At 41.2% G+C, this 21,341-nt stretch overlaps 1 protein-coding gene across 1 annotated transcript; it reads right to left on the minus strand.

The window, feature by feature from the left end:
• Window positions 1-393: 393 nt before the first annotated feature.
• On the minus strand, window positions 394-17,302 carry LOC139410053 (activated RNA polymerase II transcriptional coactivator p15-like). The gene is made up of 5 exons (XM_071155489.1): window positions 17,065-17,302; window positions 15,085-15,166; window positions 13,951-14,079; window positions 1,141-1,249; window positions 394-782 (listed from the first exon to the last, which is right to left on the minus strand). Exons 2-5 carry the CDS (start codon window positions 15,163-15,165, stop codon window positions 703-705), a joined length of 399 nt encoding a protein of 132 aa, XP_071011590.1. The 5' UTR covers window position 15,166; window positions 17,065-17,302; the 3' UTR covers window positions 394-702.
• Between the last annotated feature and the right edge of the window lie 4,039 nt (window positions 17,303-21,341).

Raw genomic sequence — 21,341 nt, forward strand, 5'->3', positions numbered from 1 at the left:
CTTGTAAATATGCTTTTAATAGATATTATGAAATTGGGATATATCTGGAGAACAGTTAAACGTCCTCATTTACAAGCTGACATACAGAAGTGATACAAACTACTGTAATAATAGCACCATAGCAGCACCCACTCATAGCACGCACTCCAGTGGGTTTAGCTCACTGGCCACCCCCAAAGCCAGTTCCTCCTTTGGTCGCCATTATAGACTTTGTTTTCTTTTTTTCTACTGTATTATTGACTGTATGTTTTGTTTATTCCATGTGTAACTTTGTGTTGTTGTATGTGTCGAATTGCAATGCTATATCTTGGCCAGGTTGCGGTTGCAAATGATAACTTGTTCTCAACTAGCCTACCTGGTTAAATAAAATAAAAACATTTCAACAAAATGTAGTCCCTTTAAATGGCTTTTATTGATTACTTATTATAGCAAACCCAATAATACACAAACACACATACAGCTACATCTGAAGCACTCAACAAGCATAACATACATTGGGTTTTCAGACACAGCACAAGAAGTAAACAGAAACTTTAATCTTTAAAATATACACAATGTTGTCTTGGTCGGTCACTTAAAAAATGTGTGTCTCTTCCTTTAAAAATGTTTCAATAACAATATAAAAAATGGTGGCAAAGTTAAGAACAAAAACAGAATGTATGGTTGTGGATGGTAAATCCCAGGCAGCCAGAGGCCTCCCTCTTATATCGCCTTCACAGCGTCGTCGATCTCAGAGATTTGATCCTTCAGCTGGTTCCACTGCTCTGGGTTTAGTGAGATACCTGGGCACGGAACAGAGGAAAGTTAGACAGAGGAAAGTAAACTGATCTCGGTTCAGTTAATGAATCCAGAAAAGTAGCATCACTGGGCTTGATGTCAAATATGACATCTGGGGACCACTATCTCAGAACAGAGGTGGAAAAATACACATAGAAATTGTGATAACACTTAACATTTGTTATCCTTTAAAAAAATGTGTAAAGGGCATATGGATTTGATAGATCATCAATAAACCGTTTTAAACCGTTTAATAAAACTATTTCAACCAATGATTCGTCATTCCAAATCCATATGTGTGTTTGTAGAGTGACGGCATGACAGTCGGCTCAGGGGCCAGGGTTCTGCTGTGACAAATCTTACCTTTCCTGCCCGGCTTCATCTCTCCCTCCTGGTCCATCCAGTACTCACGGATGTCAATCAGACACTTTCCTTTGAATTCCCGAACACTCACATACCTCATCTTCCCAATCTGAAATTTAAAAAAAAAGATGCATGTGAAGACAACCATATCGCAGACCTTCCAACTTTGAATCATTTTTACGAGTACCACATCAGCACCCCAGCCCCCATGCGTGCATTACCCACACTGCTAAAATCATAGGCATATGCACTCTTTTTATTGACCTAATAACGATATAGGCAGAAGACTGTCTCAGCAGGAACGGTAGCCTACATTACCACCACATATCGGCAGTCAGGAGTCACGACCTCAGTCAAATTCCATGTGACTGTTCAGCTCGGATGCCTCCGATGGTCATTAGTAGCATACCAGACGTGCTAACGGCCAGTTGCTAATGGCCGGTACTCAGCACTCCATTGTCCCTCTAATCGCTCTGGCATCAATGCAAATGCGATTGAAAATCATATCAAACTCTTCATGAGAGCACAGGCTTTCAAAGTTGGAGCGGAATAGGATCACCTGTTGCGCAGGGAGAGCCAGCTCCTCATAGGTGGTTGATGCACAGCATAAAATGTTCCTGTTGCGCAACATATCTATAGGCTATGCAATTGAGTGAGAAAGAGTTTTGCTGGCCTCTACTAAAAAGAGGGTCCCATCAGCTTTCGATAGGCTAGGACAATATTTATTTCTCAACTTTCCATATGCTAAGCACATTGCGTTGATTTTTACAACCGGAGTAGCCTACCTGGCTGAGAAAAGCATCCTCCATTTGTTATTTAAGTGCATAAGGGTGACATGTATTTTTTTTTGTCCCCTTCCCCAACAAGTGCATGACCAATGGTCATCTCGAAATCAAAACTAACCTCATAGATATTATTTAGTATATGTAAAGACAAGATTAAATTGAGAATTTGTTTTGAATGGCGAGAACATGATCACTTGTGATCGATGCACAGAGCACAAATTTTTGGGGACGACTTAAAAAAATAATAATCATAGTCTCACTCATTATGTAGCCTGGCCCATAGGCCTAAATGTTTTGTATCACAACTGAAGTGGCCAAATAACTCCATACGTATTCTAGAGGCCTAGGACCCCTGGAGCATGGTTGGAGAGCACAGAGCCCACAGTTCTTAAAAGCCACATCATTGAGCAATCCCATTTGAAAACAGAGTTCTGACAGGCCACTATTTAATAAAATCATATCCCAGCTTTCTCTATTGCGAAATTCTTACAAATTAAGCACATTAATCTGCTTTACAAACAGTGTAGCCTATTAGGCATATAAAAAAAAAAAGTTACTGCATGTAACCTACATTTCGCTATGTGAGTGCAGTCTATGGACATATTTTTTTGTGTGTGGGCAATTCTAACTCAAAAAGAATTCCACACATGCTGTGTATCGGGCTCCCGAGTGTCGCAGTGGTCTAAGACACTGCATCTCAGTACAAGAGGTGTCACTGCCGTACCTGGTTCAAATCCAGGCTGCATCACATCCGGCCGTGATTGGGAATCCCATAGAGCGGCACACATTTGTTCCATATATTATTATTTTTGTACATTTTTTATTTAACCTTTATTTAACTAGGCAAGTCAGTTAAGAACAAATTCTTATTTACAATGACGGCCTACACCGGCCATACCCGGACGAAGCTGGCCCAATTGTGCACCGACCTATGGGACTCCCAATTACAGCCAGTTGTTTTACAGCCTGGATTTGAACCAGGGTGTCTGTAGTGACATCCCAAGCACTGAGATGCAGTGCAACTCTGCGCAACTCGGGAGCAACTCGTAAAGACCAGATTATTACGTAAAGACCAGATTCAACGGAGAATATTGCATGTGAATATGATCAAGTGCTTGTCAAATTGTGAATGGGACTGATGAAGTGTGTGCAGCCTGCACAAGAAACAGAGCAGCGCAGTTCCCTTTCATTAAACTTTAAAAAAAAAAAAGTTTTATCGTAATTTGTCGCATCATGCAGCCTTAGAATGTATTAGAAATCAAAACATTTTGCCCAACGTTTGTATCATAACAAAAAAAAAATAATAATAATAATTAAGCATATAGGAGGACCTGTTTGTTAACCGCTCAACACAGAATAGCCACATGCGCGCACACTCCCTCAGAAATCATTTGGGGGGGGGGGGAATATCCTCTATTTTATTCAGCTATGTTCATTGTATTTTTCTTATTAAAAAATATAAAGTAATGCCACAGGAACTCTAAGCAAATCGTGTCTGCTAAATGAACTAGTGTAGCCCACAGCCATATGGCATAGCCAGTGCCTAACAATGACACAATGACAGTTCTTAACATAATGACAACTCCGAATATGCTATTCTGTTCTTCTGAAATAGGCTACATTTTGTCATATCATAAAGTTTCTTTATCCCTGCCTAAAATAAATATTGGATTTACTGTGATGGTGTAGGCTATATTAAACAGAAGCCTACTTATTTTTAAAATGGATGTAGGCCTGATGTTCCAGAGGTCCGCATCAGTGGCTCGTAGGCTATGCGTGGAAGCTAAACTTGTTTATGTTAGTTAACGGTCAATTACCGTGAGACAGCGCTTATTTTAAAGACAATCACTGGTTGACAAAATTTCATGACTGCCACAGACCTGGGCTACACTCTTAGAAAAAAAAGGCTCCAAAAGGGTTCTTCAGCTGTCCCCATAAGGAGAAAGCTTTTTGGTTCCAGGTAGAAGCCTTTTTGGTTCCATGTACCTGGAACCAGAAGGGTTCTACCTGGAAGAAAAAAAGCTTTCTCCAATGGGGACAGCTGAAGAACCCTTTAATGTTCTAGAGAGCACCTTTTTTTCTAATAATGTATATAGACTTATGGGTACTTGGTAATTGGTTGACCTTCAGTAGCTAACTAGAAACATGTTTAAAATGTACAAATCAGGGTTCTCCCTCTGATTTAAGACTACAGTTAGTTAGGGGGGAGGTCCGGAGGGTGTCCGCCAACTTCCCCCTCAGGTAGTTGGCGCATTTAGCATTTTTGAAAACCATTAACTGACACTTCCTGAAACCTAGAATCTAAAATGATATCCAACAATGCAGACAGCACTTAAGTCTTGTGTATGATCCTAAAAGAAATTGGAGTTGGTCTCAATTACACTTTTCTATGTCAAATCTTGGTGTAATAATTTCAAATTAATAGGTGCCTTTATGGGGATAGTGAAGTGACAATGGAAACTGTCATCCTAATTTTGTTTGGGGAGAAAATCTGAATAATTCAATTACTGGACACAATGCAGTAGTCTAACTTACTGTAGGCTATTTGGAATATGAAACAACTGAACTAGACCTACTGTATTGTTTCAGGATCTCCATCCCGGACCTAATCCATCAAGTTAGGTTTGACTTCTAGGTTACCATTCATTCAACATGCCTTATTGTCATCGGTGAACTGAATAGGATCACATCATTAGAAGCCTACTGTTGACATACAGCTACAGTATATAACGACGACACCAGATCATGAACTGATGAAATAACATAGGCCTACTAACCTTTAACAGCAACATACAGTCGAAGTCGGAAGTTTACATACACTTTTACACTCAGTTTATCACAATTCCTGACATTTAATCCTAGTCAAAATGCCTAGTCTTATGTCAGTAAGGATCACCACTTTATTTTAAGAATGTGAAATGTCAGAATAATAGTAAAGAGAAGGATTTGTTTCAGCTTTTATTTATTTCATCACATTCCAAGTGGGTCAGAAGTTTACATGCACTCAGTATTTGGTAGCACTGCCTTTAAATTGTTTAACTTGGGTCAAACGTTTCAGGTAGCCTTCCACAATAAGTTGGGTGAATTTTGGCCCCTTCCTCCTGACAGAGCTGGTGTAACCGAGTCAGGTTTGTAGGCCTCCTTGCACACATACGCCATTTCAGTTCTGCCCACACATTTTCTATAGGGTTGAGGTCAGGGCTTTGTGATGGCCACTCCAATACCTTGACTTTGTTGTTCTTAAGCCATTTTGCCAAAACTTCGGAAGTATGCTTGGGATCATTGTCCATTTGGAAGACCCATTTGCGACCAAGCTGTAACTTCCTGACTGATGTCTTGAGATGTTGCGTCAATATATCCACATAATTGTTCTGCCTCATGATGCCATCTATTTTGTGAAGTGCACTTGACCCTCCTGCAGCAAAGCACCCACACATCATGATGCTGCCACCCTCGTGCTTCACGGTTGGGATGGTGTTCCTAGGCTTGCAAGCCTCCCCTTTTTCCTCCAAACATAACGATGGTCATTATGGCCAAACAGTTCTATTTTTGTTTCATCAGACCAGAGGATATTTCTCCAAAAGGTATGATCTTTGTCCCCATCTGCAGTTGCAAACCATAGTCTGGCTTTTTGATGGCAGTTTTGGAGCAGTGACTTCTTCCTTGCTGAGCGGCCGTTCAGGTTATGTCGATATAGGTCTCGTTTTACTGTGGATATCGATACTTTTGTACCGGTTTCCTCCAGCATCTTCACAAGGTCCTTTGCTGTTGTTCTGGGATTGATTTGCACTTTTTGTACCAAATATGTTCATCTCTAGGAGACAGAACGACTCTCCTTTCTGAGCGGTATGGCAGCTGCGTGGTCCCCCATGGTGTTTATACTTGCATACTATTGTTTGTACAGATGAACGTGGTACCTTCAGGCGTTTGGAAAATGCTCCCAAGGATGAACCAGACTTGTGGAGGTTTATAATTTTTTTCTGAAGTCTTGGCTGATTTCCATGGTGTCAAGCAAAAGGCACTGAGTTTGAAGGTAGGCCTTGAAATACATCCACAGGTACACCTCCAATTGACTCAAATTACATCAATTAGCCTATCAGAAGCTTCTAAAGCCATGACATCATTTTCTGGAATTTTCCAAGCTGTTTACATAGTGTATGTAAACTTCTGACCCACTGGAATTGTGATACAGTGAATTGTAAGTGAAATAATCTGTCTGTAAACCATTGTTGAAAAAATTACTTGTGTCATGCACAAAGTAGATGTCCTAACTGACTTGCCAAAACTATAGTTGGTTAACAAGACATTTGTGGAGTGGTTGAAAATCGAGTTTTGGCCTCCCGGGTGGCGCAGTGGTTAAGGGTGCTGTACTGCAGCGCCAGCTGTGCCATCAGAGTCCCTGGGTTCGCGCCCAGGCTCTGTCGTAACCGGCCGCGACCGGGAGGTCCGTGGGGCGACGCACAATTGGCCTAGCGTCGTCCGGGTTAGGGAGGGCTTGGTCGGTAGGGATGTCCTTGTCTCATCGCGCACCAGTGACTCCTGTGGAGGGCCGGGCGCAGTGCACACTAACCAAGGTTGCCAGGTGCACGGTGTTTCCTCCGGCGCATTGGTGCGGCTGGCTTCCGGGTTGGATGCGTGCTGTGTTAAGAAGCAGTGCGGCTGGTTGGGTTGTGTATCGGAGGATGCATGACTTTCAACCTTCGTCTCTCCCGAGCCCGTACGGGAGTTGTAGCGATGAGACAAGATAGTAGCTACTACAACAATTGGATACCACGAAATTGGGGAGAAAAAGGGGTAAAAATTCAAAAAAAAATGTAATCGAGTTTTAATGACTCCAACCTAAGTGTATGTAAACTTCCGCCTTCAACTGTAACTTTCTGTGAAGGACGGTATTAGCAGAACAGCTCTCTCTGCCAAGTCTGCTACAGACACCGCACATTTCCTTGCTCGTCAATGCACTCGCGCCTACTACCGTTGCGGAGATCAAAGCATGTGCAGGCAAGTAAGTGTGCTCGCATAGTTGACTAAACACTATAGCTAACTACCTTTGTTGTAATGATGCCTTAGCTAAGGAGCTAAAGACTAAACAATCGTGGCTTACCTAGCACATAAAATTTTTTGAAAATGTATTTGACAAACAGTTCTCCATTTTGCCTACCCTTTACTCCTCACACGTCACTGGTATCAACGGACAAAGTGGAGAGCTGCCATCCAGCTCGAGGGAGGAAAATAGTGTTAACTCAAAATGACAAGGTTCCAGTTGAACAAAGTATACTATACCATATGAACACACTACAAGGTAGCCATCGCACACCAGGCTAGGTCCATCAACAGCAAGCCTTCCCGCGCACGCGCACTCAACATGAACTTAACAGTCTCCCACTTTTCTTTAAAGACAAATAAAACATCAACAACATAATTAAATGTCCAAGTATTATTCAAGTTCCCCATTACAAATCGATTGTGTGAAAAATATATTTATATTACTCAAGCTGCCACTTTGCATTTACTGAGTGCCTATAGGAGCACAAAACCAGATGCTCCTTTTTTTAGCCAGACAGTCAGCAAGCTGTTCCTTTGTGGTCGACCACAGAATCCGCTGGATTCTCTGTGCTTGAATAAGTTCCTTGATGCTGCTAAACTCAAGACAAAGTCTATTCTCTGTGACAGACTTGGTTGACGTCACAGCATCAACTAATGAGTAGTTGTCAGTGACACAAACTACAGGTAGAATGTGCCGTTTTGTCTCGCCAGTGGTAAGCTCTGAGAACAGAGTTGCAAGAAAGATTGCATTGTCAATTCCATCCGCAAGAGCAAGAGTTTCTCCAGCAAGTGTGCTTCGGACAACCCTTCTGATCCTTTTTGACCGCCAACAGATAGGTGAGAATCTTCCTCCTTCACCCATTAACACGATTAGATGTCCACCGTGTGCCTCCATCTGTAAGGTTCCCTAGCGAAGCATCACTGAAGACAACTAGTTTCAAAAAGTCATATTTTCCAACATGCTGAAACTTTTAAAAAGTCACTTGTTGTGAGTTCAGTTGACAAACAACTTTGTTCGCCTCATGAATGGTTTGTACAGTGGCGTGTTTTGTGTTAGATGCCAAGTTGCAACCATCAAACATTACATCAGGTCTACTCTGTCTAGCAACCCATAGAATTTGTCCTATCTTTGACCTCAATTGATCAGCTTCAATTCCACAGAGGGGAATTCCTTTGTGCGGCTCTTGAAGGATCCATGTGGATGGGTTGAAGATTCTTGATATAGCTCTCCTGTTGCATCAGTATTGTTCCATCAACTGTAATCAACTCTATGCCAACAAACATTATCATGCTCCTCACGGCCGACCTGGAAAACAGCTTTGCGGTGTGGAATCACAGTTGTAGCAAAGGTCTGTGAGCCACGCCAGATAAAGTCATCAACATGACAGGCAAGTACTCCAGTCACATTGCAGTCTTGATCAAGCCAATAGAAGACTGCAGGATCCACTTGTGACATTTTTCCACCTGTATTCAGCATTCTTGCCTTGACTTTGTTGTACCAGTAGAGTGATGCATCTGCCAGTCCACACACACACTTTTTTTTAAGTTTCCACAGTGTTCCTTTCTGTCTTAGCTTCAGGCGGAGGTCGGATGTGAATGTCCCTTGACAGCTTTGTTCCCTGCAAAAATGCAGATTTGATGTCTATGGAATTCAGTTTCCATTTCTTCTGGCAGATCACCATCATCAGCAATCTGAGTGACTCTGAGGCGCATGTCGGTGAGTCTTTTGGGAGTTGTTTAGCAGCCAGCTCCTCTAAACCTCTAGCCACTAGACATGCTTTAGGAACTATTCCAGTTAAGGATTCTTTAAAGGGTACACACCCACCTTGTTGAGACACTTTTGACTAATGTCTTTGACTTCCTCAAATACTCAATTTTTCCTCCAATTAATGAGCTCATCATGTGTCAAATGACATCCTTTGTTTCAAGTACATCATCATTTTGAATGTCATTCTGTTTTTCTCAATTTTCCATTCGTTCAATTCTGAGATTATCTACAAGTGACAGGTCAGCTGACCCTGTTATACCAGAAAGTGTAGCTGGTTCAGAGTACTGCAAGTTGTACCAGTTCTGGTGTTTTCCTTTGGCTTTTCCTGCTCGTCCAATGACGGTTGCTGTATGTGGAATACCACTTTCTCTGTCCAGTTTTAAGATTGGAACAACCATGTTCTCTTAACACGTGTGGCTGTTGTTGAATGTTTTCCTCATTTGAACGCTCAACAGTATTATCTGTGGCATGGTTGAAGGTCTCTGCTCTATTTCCTGTGTCAGTTTCAGTGTCCATATCATTGGATGCGACATCTGGTAGGTTTGTGTTTGTTACTGTGTCCTTTTTGTCATTTTTTCATTAGGAGACAGAGGGGCTGTTGCTGAGAATCAATCTTGATAATTTACTTTCCGCAATCTTGAGTGATGGACCCTGACTATGGTGCACCCTGACTATGGTGCCTCCGTGCCTCACAAATATCACCACACCATCTTGGCCAATGACTACTCCCAGTCCATTTCACTCTTGACAGTCAACTCGTTTGTAGTACACTTTGTTTCCAGTCTCGTATTTCTCATCGGTGGGTCGTAGCGGTTTCCGCAGAGCCCTGCGAATTCTCTCTGAGCACTCTGCTTCGGTGGACGCTTTTCTCGCTGCATGTAGTGCTGAAAGGTGCTGTCCCACCCCCATGCACCCACACTGGTCCCCTCTAGTGCTGGTGGCTTGTCAACCAGTACAGAGGGAAGATGGGGTTCTGCCCGAACACTAGTTGCTATGGGCTGTAACCATGAAGATTGTGCAGTGAGTTTTCTTGCATTCAAAGCCCAATCTAGGGCTGTTTTACAGTCACATCCATTGCCTTGCTTCACTTATAGCATGATCTCGGTGAGTGTTTGATTGTGTCTCTCCATAAGTCCATTGCTCCATGGTCTGTATGCAGCAGTTGTCTTTACTTCCATGTTGAAGTTCTCTGCCATTTCTCTTATTTCATTATTATTGAATTCTCCTCCATTGTCACTGTATAATTTCTGGGGCGGGCCAAGCAAGCACACTTATCCAGGAATGAATGAAGTGCTTGATAATTTCACTGTATTTATTTTATTCACAATGCTTCCAGCACTGAAGCGTGCAAAGCTCATGTAGATTTACCTAGCTCATGTAGATATACAGCCACTGTTTCATTGTACTTGGAAGCCAGTGGCAAACCAACAGCTGGTCTGGGCTTAGGTTTACTGTATTTTTGACATGTCTCACAGCTGTTAAATATCTGCTGCAGAATGGAAATACTCTCATCATCATTATTCCCTGAACTGCTGAGTACTTCCTGAAGTCTGGATATGCTACAGTTGACAAACTGTTTGTGAAGCTATAACAATAGTTTGTGTTTTTCTGTGTTCAAGTTGTCTGTGACTGTCAGAATCTCCATGTGCTCTGTGTCCATTAGAATCTTATCTTTGCATGGACTCTGTGTGATGTCTTTGTTTAAAATGTTGACACAATAGTGGCCTGAGGTAGTAAGTTCAAGAGTCACTGGTTGTTTAAACATCACTGCCGTGTCATTTTGTATGTCTAGTCCCTTCTTGAGGGAAGCTTTGCTTAATTGTAAGGGGGTATCTGTAGGGACCACCTCTGTTTCAATGTGACACTTAGTCTGACCAATTTTTGCTGGTATCTTAACTCTCTTGGTAGAATGGACGATTCTCCCATCTCCAAATTTGAAAGCTCTGTTGCTTGGTGTCTCAATCATATTTTGTACCCCTTTCATATTTAGTTCACGGACATAGCTATCAAGCCATTTTGCACCACACACTGTCCGTGTACATGCAGTATCAATCACAGCAGAGCCTAAGGATTCAACTATTAAAATCTCAGTATCGGAAGCAGATTAGTTTGAAAACAGTGTAATGTTACACTGCTCTCTCTATCTATGTTTTCACATTTTCCTGTTAGCTTAACTTGTTCATTTTATGAGGACAGTCTTTAACCCAATGGTAAGTGCTTCGACAAATAGCACATTTTGATCTCCTTCCATATTTGCCCAGACGATTTGTGCCGGGCAATGGCGCCCCCTTCTGGTTGTCTTGAGAACGTGACTTGTTTGCGCCTTTTCTCTGCTGCTCAGTGTAATATGCTGCGTCACTCACTTGCAGTCCATCTGTTATTGGCGCGACAGATGTCAAAAGTCAGCACAGTACAAGCAGTCGAAGCCAACTGAACCATGTCGTACTTGCGCATCCTATTGTACACCTCTGTTCGAAATCAATGGTATCGGAAGCAGATTAATATCGGAAGTAGATTAGTTTGAAAACAGTGTAATGTTACACTGCTCTATCTATGTTTTCACATTTTCCTGTTAGCTTAACTTGTTCATTTTTATGAGGACAGTCTTTAACCCAATGGTAAGTGCTTCGACAAATAGCACATTTTGATCTCCTTCCATGTTTGCCCAGACGATTTGTGCCGGGCAATGGCGCCCCCTTCTGGTTGTCTTGAGAACGTGACTTGTTTGCGCCTTTTCTCTGTTGCTCAGTGTAATATGCTGCGTCACTCACTTGCAGTCCATCTGTTATTGGCGCGACAGACGTCAAAAGTCAGCACAGTACAAGCAGTCGAAGCCAACTGAACCATGTCGTACTTGCGCATCCTATTGTACCTCTGTTCGAAATCAATGGTGTAGTCCGTCATTGCAACCGAAATATCTCTCGTAACACTGTCAAAGTTTGAATATGCCTCGTAGGCACGGTCTTTCTCTTCTTTAACCTCTTAGAGCTCTAGGGGCGCTATTTCATTTTTGGATAAAAAACGTTCCCGTTTTAAGCGCGATATTTTGTCACGAAAAGATGCTCGACTATGCATATTCTTGACAGTTTTGGAAAGAAAACACTCTGAAGTTTCAGAATCTGCAAAGATTTTGTCTGTAAGTGCCCCAGAACTCATTCTACAGGCGAAACCAAGATGATGCATCACCCAGGAATTAGCAGAATTTCTGAAGCTCTGTTTTCCATTCTCTCCTTATATGGCTGTGATTGCGCAAGGAATGAGCCTACACTTTCTGTCGTTCGCCCAAGGTCTTAGCAGCATTGTGACGTATTTGTAGGCATATCATTGGAAGATTGGCCATAAGAGACTACATTTTCCAGAGGTCCGCCCGGTGTCCTTTGTCTAAATTTGTGCGTAATCTTCAGGTGCAGGCATTTTCTCCTGGGATTCAGGAGAGAAAGCATGTTTCCAAGAACGATGTATCAATGAAGAGATATGTGAAAAACACCTTGATGATTGATTCTAAACAACGTTTGCCATGTTTTCAGTCGATATTATGGAGTTAATTTGGAAAAAAGTTTGCGTTTTGAGGACTGAATTTATGGATTTTTTTTGGTAGCCAAATGTGATGTATAAAACGGAGCTATTTCTAATACACAAGGAATCTTTTTGGAAAAACTGAGCATCTGCTATCTAACTGAGAGTATCCTCATTGAAAACATCAGAAGTTCTTCAAAGGTAAATGATTTTATTTGAAGGCTTTTATGTTTTTGTTAATGTTGCGTGCTGGATGCTAACGCTAATGCTAACGCTAAATGCTAACGCGAAATGCTAACTCTAGCTAGCTACTTTTACACAAATGATTGTTTTCCTATGGTTGAGAAGCATATTTTGAAAATCTGAGATGACAGTGTTGTTTACAAAAGGCTAAGCTTGAGAGATGGCATATTTATTTCATTTCATTTGCGATTTTCATAAATAGTTAACGTTGTGTTATGCTAATGAGCTTGCTGATAGATTTACACAATCCTGGATACAGGGTTTTTTTCATAGCTAAACGTGACGCAGAAAACGGAGCGATTTGTCCTAAACAAATAATCTTTCAGGAAAAACTGAACATTTGCTATCTGAGAGTCTCCTCATTGAAAACATCTGAAGTTCTTCAAAGGTAAATGTTTTTTTTTAATGCTTTTCTGTTTTTTTGTGTAAATGTTGCCAGCTGAATGCTAATGCTAAATGCTACGTTAGCCATCAATACTGTTACACAAATGCTTGTTTTGCAATGGTTGAGAAGCATATTTTGAAAATCTGAGATGACAGTGTTGTTAACAAAAGGCTAAGCTTGAGAGCTAGCATATTTATTTCATTTCATTTGCGATTTTCATGAATAGTTAACGTTGCGTTATGGTAATGAGCTTGAGTCTGTATTCACGATCCCGGATCCGGGATGGGGAGATCAGAAAGGTTAAGAAATACAGAATCCAGTGCTCTGATCAAGGGTGATGGTATGGAAACTTTGTTCAATTCCTCAACGGATATTTCCAGCGCTGTGTCTCTCGAACTTCGCTCGAGCGATAATACCACCGCAAGTGCTTGCTTTTTCGCGTCCAGATTAGTAACCCGTGTCCAGATTCCAAGTTCATTTTTCCAACTGTCGTACAACCTCTTCTTGTCGAAGCGAGGTGGTACATTGTAGTTATTAACCATCCTCTGCTACCAATGTTAACTCGAAATGACACAACAACAAGGTTCCAGTTCAACAAAGTTTACTATGGCGTATGAACACACTACAAGGTAGCCATCGCACAACCAGGCTAGGTCCATCAACAGCAAGCCTTCCCGTGCAGGCGCACTCTTGACAGAGTGAAGGCCCCGTAATAACAGAAATATAGGGATACTTCAAACATGAACTTAACAAATAGTACTGCGACTACGGGGCGGACGGAGCGGAGAGCTAGAGATTTCTCTCCTTGCCCGTCCTCCAAATGTCTCAGCTCCAACTGCAGACAGTTGAGTCAAAAACCACAACGTGCAAACTAGAAGCCTATTTTTGCGTATTTGGGGGTAGTTTTTCATACCAGCATGCTTTGACCTCAAATGTCATCCATGGCATGCAAAAGGTCTGATATCGACATGCAACGAACGTCGCATCTTTTGTACTGGGGATGGACTGACAACGTGTTCCTCTGTGCTAGAGTCTGGTCGAGCAGCAACACAGAGCTCGGATCTCCCTACCTGGAACTTGTTGTCATCCTTGTCCTTGTTGCCGGTTCCCTTGGAGGTTCCACCAGGTTTGGAACTCTCCCCTCCTTTCGGTTTCTTAGCTGCTGGTTTCTCTGGCGCTGCTTGCTTTCTCTTCTTGGCCTACAACAGGGGTTCATTTCCACACATATAAAAATGTACTTTCTCTTCTGAAAGTACAAAAGGCAACCTCTGATTATAATATGAACAGTAGCAGGTTAGCGTTTTTCGTCATGAATCTTGTTCTGGAGGCAGCTCTGCAGTGGTCACTAGCAGGCAAGGCCACAAAGTCATAAAATCAGAATTTAAACTTGACCCTAGCCTTAACCCTAACCACACTGCTAACCCTAACACCTAACCATAACCTTAAAATTATGACCAAAAAGCACATTTTTGTTTTCATAAATTTTTACAATATAGCCCCTTTTTTTACTTTGCAGAAGGTCCATCTAGCAGAAATCACTCAGTTCTGCCTCAAGGACATGACTCATCCCAGTAAACGTCAACCTGCTTTGGACTCCCGAGTGGCGCAGCAGGCTAAGGCACTGCATCTCAGTGTGAGAGGCGTCATTACAGATACCCTAGTTCAAATCCAGGCTATAACATGCTGTGATTGGGAGTCGCATAGAGCGGCGCAGAATTGGCCCAGCGTCGTCCGTGTTTGGCTGGCATTGTAAATAAGAATGTTCTTAACTGACTTGCCTAGTTAAATTTAAAAAATCTAATATATGCAGCTATATAAAAACCCAGCTTTGAATCTAGGTACACTACCGTTTGAAAGTTTGGGGTGACTTAGAAAAGTCCTTGTTCTTGAAAGAAAAGCACATTTTCTGCTATTAAAATAACATCAAATTGTCAAATTAATGGAATATCTACATAGAGGCCTACACAGAGGCCTATTATCAACCACCATCACTCCTGTGTTCCAATGGCACGTTGTGTTAGCTAATCCAAGTTTATCATTTTAAACCTTTTATGTTAGAATTTCAGAAGAAAGGTCTTTGTTTCTTGCCATTTTGAGCCTGTAATCTGCATTGTCGGAACTAGAAGCACAAGCATTTCGCTACACTCGCATTAACATCTGCTAACCACGTGTATATGACAAATAAAATTTGATTAGATTTTTACCTTGGTCTCAGCCTCACTGTCTGAGTCACTGGCACTGGCACTGCCAGAAGTAGATGACAGAACTTCCTTTGACTTGGGCATCCTGGGGAAAAAAAGATGATGCAATGGCTGAATAAATACCATCCTTTCGTAAGAATGTTATCAAAAATGATAATCAGTGACCTAGCCTATAATGCACTCTTAGAAAAAAGGTGCTAAGTAGAACCATACAGGGTTCTTCGGTTTGTCCCCATAAGGGAACCCTTTTTAGTTCTGGGTAGAACCCTCTATGTACGGTTCCTCAAAGAGCACCCTGTATATGGTTCATCCTAGAACAATAACCATTTTGTCATCTAAAGGTTCTTCCTAGAACCCTCTATGAACGGTTCCACCAGCTTTACTCGCCTTTAAAAATTGTATTATTTAGGACAAAACATTACATTTATCATCAGGCCTTTCATTGAGGAACTAGTCAAAGATTTGTTTAACTAAACCAAGATAAACCACAGCCTGTCGTTTCAAATGGGAACAAATGAGCCACAGTGGGCAGAACAAGCAAGGAGGTTGGCAGAGTCAAGCACGAGCTAGCAAAATCCTAGTGGCGCATTCTAGCATGCATTTCCATATTTCCGTTGGGGAACGCCTACTCTGTAACGTGCATGTGTGCAATAACTCAATTTGCCTTTGAACTCCTTCTAAACAACCCAACATTGGCAAAGGATAGAGTCTACAAAACTTTGTCCACTCTGTTCGTAACATATTGTAGTTTTGGGAAAAGAGAACTGTATTGAGATCAAATGCTTAATTGATGGGTAAATTAACAGATTGTCGGCCTAAATCCATCTCTTTCCATCACTGCCGGCCCCCGGCTTTCTCTTGCTACCATATTTGATAGTGAGTGGAAACGCCAACCGGGTGCTTCACATCTATACATCCAGTGAAACATCTGTCTCATTGTTCTATCCGTGGCCTAGTTATACCAGAACACAGTGGTGTTAGGAATCTCCTGGTTTACATGCCACATCAGGCCTGCAAGTCACATTATGCTGGTTTGCAAAGTGATGTGTAATTCCTATTGTAATCCAGCCAGAGTTAGGATAGCCAACAAGTGGAATTATTAATCAGCCCCAACCTGCATTCAGAATGACTGCCAGGTTAGGGAAGTCTGAATACTGAGACTTCCTCAGTCATCTAAACTGGAACAACCCTCTCAGTAACTAACAATAAATCCAACAGATTGGATCAGTTTAGAAAACAGTATGGTCTTTATCTTTGTGTAGCATAAAATGAATTAGCCAATCAATGTACATGCAAAAACATATTTTACAGTAAAACAAACAATTCTGAAAATCTCCCTTACATGCTGGGAAACATTATAGATGGTTCTATGCAGCACCCTCCATTCCTTCCAAAAAAACGTCAATGAACCCTTTCTTCCAAAAACGGTTCTTATGATGTTAAATGTTTCAGATGGAACACTTTGCCTAACAAAGGATCCTTGTCTTCCAAAAGGGGTTCTGATCAACAATTGTTATTGGTAGAACCCTATCCCTCCGCAAAGAACCGTTTACTACAAGTAAAAACCGTTTACTATGATGTAAAACAACTGATGTCAATATATACAGAAATCAACCACATTTCCACTGGACATTTTCCAACCTAAAAAAAAAAGAAATGCTACACGGGTTCCCTCACGCTGACCCAGATGTAGTCCACGTGACCACCGAATGTGTACATTCAAGTAAATGTTATGGTTATTATTTCCATTTGCAATCTAGGACTGATTCGCTCGAATTATTGCACAGCTCGTCGAGTTACTGTACAAAATAGCACGCGCATACTCTGGATAGGTAGGCCTGAATTAACCAAGAATCCAACAATGTATCACGATCAATCGAGTTTGTAAAGCTCTTGCAGCACGGCTACAATGTTGCATTTGGGTTTGCACCATTGTTTGCTCCAGGTAGAAAATCTACATAGTAACAACAATACAGTACTTACGTGCAATATTTCACTGTATCAGGCTCGAGGGTCGTGTACGCGGATACTGTGAAGGCGCGAGATAAAGGCCTGCAAATCAATAATTTCTTGTCTTGTCAGAACCTGCGCGGTTTACCAAATCTTCCTTTCAAATGAACTGGACGAAGTAAAAACAGCACAATGCTTTCACCCCGTTCATGTGATCTAGAAATCAGCGGCGCAAGTTTTTGCTGCAGCTTCGATGCATCCGGAGGTAAACGGTATATTTGTGGGAAATGGGAGTTGTGGGAAATGGTGTTCTCTGATTGTGCTCCTGCTTACAGTTAAAGGCGCTGCATGGTCAATTCTATGTTTTTATTTGACCTTGATTTAACTAGGCAAGTCAGTTAAGAACAAATTCTTACTTACAATGACGGCCTAGGAACAGTGGGTTAACTGCCTTGTTCAGGGGCAGAACGACAGATTTTTTACCTTGTCAGCTCAGGGATTCGATCTAGCAACCTTTCGGTTACTAGCCCAGCTCTACATTTGGTAACAGTTCAAAACAATAAAAATGCATACATTTCGGCAATCACTGAAAGTAATAGGGCCAGAATTATTCTATCAATAACCTTGTAATAGAGTTGTAGTAGCAGCACATAATAAATAATTATTTGGTGGGTACTTATATTTGTCAAATTTCACACACGTGTATAATATACATGTGTGAATTGGAAATGTTTTTTTTTTGCGTATTCCAACTCACTCCTAAGACACATTCAGAGAGTGAGGTCACAGCCAGGGTCAGCCATTATCAATGGCGACCCTGGAGTAATTAGGGTTAAGTGCCTTGCTCAAGGGAACATCAACATATTTTTCACCTTATCAGCGCTGGGGTTTGAACTAGCGACCTTTCGGTAGTGACCCAAAGTTCTAACGGCTAGGCTACCTGTCATGTTCTGTGAAGTACAGTATATAATATGATACAGTATACTGTGTGATATTCTTATATTCACTAAAAACACATTTCCTTTGCATCAGTTCATTATAAAACTAAAGGTAAAAAAATGATAGCATTTAAAAAATAATTCATAAACAGAAGCATGTTTGCTCCACTTCTAATGTGAAAACATCTTCTATAATCTTCCTTGATACACTGTTTAGGATGTGTCATAAAGTACACGTAGTTGACCTTAAGGAAAGATAAGATGATTCTGCTAAGTGCCTTGGAGCAATGGTTTATTGGGCCTCTGGGTTCAACCAAGGGTCATATTCTTTAGGCACCAAATGGAAACAAAACAGACAAACAGGGTGGGACTACCTGAACTTGTCTAATATGAACCTTTCTGTTGCAAAACGTTTTGCTACAGTGTACATCAAATGAATATGACACAGGAGTCAGCTGACAACAGGTGCATTCATTGCAGACACTGTAGAACTGTACAGTACTTCCCCACATCTGATAGGCACGCCCACAATACAGGACAAGCCATAACATGTTAATCACTGCTATTACTGTTGTGACCAGGGATACGAGAGCACTCATGATAGGAGGGAAATTATGTCCACATCAGTTCTGAACCTGGTGCCAGTGCAGGCCTTTGAAACATATGTAGTATTGTTTGAAAACCCATAAACATTTGCAGTGAGTGCCCTGGCCTGAAATAAACCTACAAAAAAAGACATATTTGGGGAACTAGCCTAGGGTCAAATGTGCTCTGTAATGTTCATTAAGGACACACATTCCTTACCATCTATTAGAAACAACCTGCCAATCAATATTGCACAATCTAGCCTTATCAATCGTTGTTTGTCATTTTATCAATAGAGGTATGTTCCAATCACAGTTGAACTGTTTAATAAGGCATTGACAGATGCTCCTGTCCTGCGTTGTTATTCCGTCTACCAATGAGTACATTGAGCAAGCCAATTCATTTTGACAACTGTTTTACGTAAGTGTGCAAGCATTCTCCCGGTGATATCAATCAAATAACATGTTGTGTCCTAACCCAGCATGCTATTGATTGCAGGTGTGGTGTTCCTAACATACACAGCATCACTTTCAACAGATTATTTTTGACAGATTAAATGGACTGTCGCTTGCTGCAGTGGAAAGTGTACTGTGCCAATCAACTTTCAAGTGGAGACCAAGAGAATATCCCTAATTTACATTTTCCAATATTCCATTTAATTTGGTAGCTGTCTAGTATTTTATGAATCAATATTTCAGATATTTACGAGTGTCTTTTTGTTCCACAAAATAATATAAAATAGTGTAACTATCTGTAGTCCTTAATTCATCTTTACTTGGGAAATTGGGCACCCATGGTCAGTGAGGGCCAAAGGAATATCCAGAATTAGTTTATGGATAGTGTAATGTATGATTTTTTTCCTAGGCCCACCCCACAAACTTCCAAGTGAATTAGCCTACAATGATAATCAGTTGCCTATTTGATTGCAAAGTCATCTTTGAGGAAACACAGCACACAACATTGTAATAACAAAGAGAACTGAGCATAACCGCAAAACAGCAGCTAATTAGGAGGCGAGACTTGCACAGGGGATCCACAATCTACTTCACCAAGGCAATATAACGAAGCTAACTTCCGACTTCAGCAGAGACCTCACTGCTGACTGATAAGAATTACAGAGCTGCATGCATTCAGATACTCAATCTATCTACTCTGTACCACAAGCACAACATAGCTCTGGAAGAGCTCAACAAAGAAACACAACGCAAGCCCAATCAATATGACCGGAAAAGGTCATTCATATTTCTGCAATTTAGTTTTGTGCTTACGATTTTACCACAAATGATCCTATGTTAAACTGACCGACTAAACGGTTACTTTCTCTTCTCTCCAGATCTAACTGCCGTTCTGGACTGTGCGCATCAGCTGCGTAAAGTTGGAGACGGCCTCGCTAATGACGTCCTGGACTGGAGATCCAAATGGTTGGAGATATTGACAACACATTACAAGAATATAATAAAAGTGAAGTGAGGAACTTCAACCCACTCTCTGAAGATCACTGAAACAAGAAGACGGAATACTACCTCAGTGCCCGAGGGCAACGGTTTTGTTAACCAGGCAGTGGGCGGGATGGAGGGTTCCAGTTCGCCCTCGGTGATTCAGTGGGGTGAGGTGAAGTCAAGAGGATACTTTGCCTGGACCTGGCCCACAATCAATGCCAAGGTGGCTGGTGCTCCCCACGTAGTCATGGAGAGAGTGAACAGTGAACCTGTGACATTGTAATGGCAAAACCAGTACACCACCATGCGTCGTTTGACATTTGGCCAGGGGTGGAAAAAGTACCCAATTTTCATACTTGAGTAAAAGTAAAGATACCTTAAAAGAAAATGACTCAAGAAAAAGTCACCAAGTAAAATACTACTTGAGTAAAACTTCAAAAAGTATTTGGTTTTAAAATATAGTTAAGTATCAAAAGTCAATGGAATTGCTCAAATGTAAAATAGTATCAAAAGTAAAAGTGTAAATAATTTCAAATTCATTATATTAAGCAAACCGATTTAGTTTTTTACATTTACAGATAGCCAGTGTTACACTCTAATACTCAGACATAATTTACAAACGAAGCATTTGTGTTTATTGATTCCGCCAGATCAGAGGCACGAGGGATGTTCTCTTGATAAGTGTGTGAATTGAACCATTTTCCTGTCCTGCTAAGCATGCAAAATGTACTTCTGGGTGTATGGAGTAAAAATAACATCATTTTCTTTAGGAATGTAGTAAGGTAAAAGTTGTCAAAAATATCATTAGTAAAGCACAGATACTCCCAAAAAAGACTAAAGTATTTTTACACCACTGCATTTTGCAGACCCGTGGCCAGTCATATGGACGATCCAACTCAAAAAGGGGGTCCAGAGCCAAAAAAAAAACTATCATACAAAGTGTGATGAAACAAATGATTATCTGTCATTGGGGACAAGTGTCCTATCACATTCAACTACATGGAGATCATGGACACAAAGTGGCCTTCAAAGCACTATAATGTGTTAAGTGGAGGCCAGAGGTCTAGAAGTTATTTTTGCTTCCATTAATTACTACATGTGCCACTAAAAGCTGAGTTCAAAAAAACTGCATCTTGTGAAGTTAGTTATCCATTGTTAGCGTTTTTGATTCTGTTAAAAGAAAAAAAGTCAGACAACATATACCGTATGTTTCAGTCAGACGGCGAGTCCTTTTTTACACTCTGTTGTAGTGCAATCAATCTGGAGGCGTTTGTTTTGAGTACTGGTAATTCATTCAAGGAATTATCATACAGAAGGCGGCCGATAAAGACAGGAGCGCTACACAGTG

Source organism: Oncorhynchus clarkii, chromosome 5 (genome assembly GCF_045791955.1).
Source record: "Oncorhynchus clarkii lewisi isolate Uvic-CL-2024 chromosome 5, UVic_Ocla_1.0, whole genome shotgun sequence".
Lineage (NCBI taxonomy): Eukaryota > Metazoa > Chordata > Actinopteri > Salmoniformes > Salmonidae > Oncorhynchus > Oncorhynchus clarkii.

What these genes read in the sequence shown, in the direction of transcription:
- LOC139410053 (XM_071155489.1), bottom strand. Translation starts at nt 15,165, where the DNA reads ATGCCCAAGTCAAAGGAAGTTCTGTCATCTACTTCTGGCAGTGCCAGT. An exon ending in ACAGTGAGGCTGAGACCAAG is followed by an intron (nt 14,080 to 15,084) that starts GTAAAAATCTAA and finishes CCCCTGTTGTAG; the next exon opens with GCCAAGAAGAGAAAGCAAGC. An exon ending in GATGAAGCCGGGCAGGAAAG is followed by an intron (nt 783 to 1,140) that starts GTAAGATTTGTC and finishes TTCCGTGCCCAG; the next exon opens with GTATCTCACTAAACCCAGAG.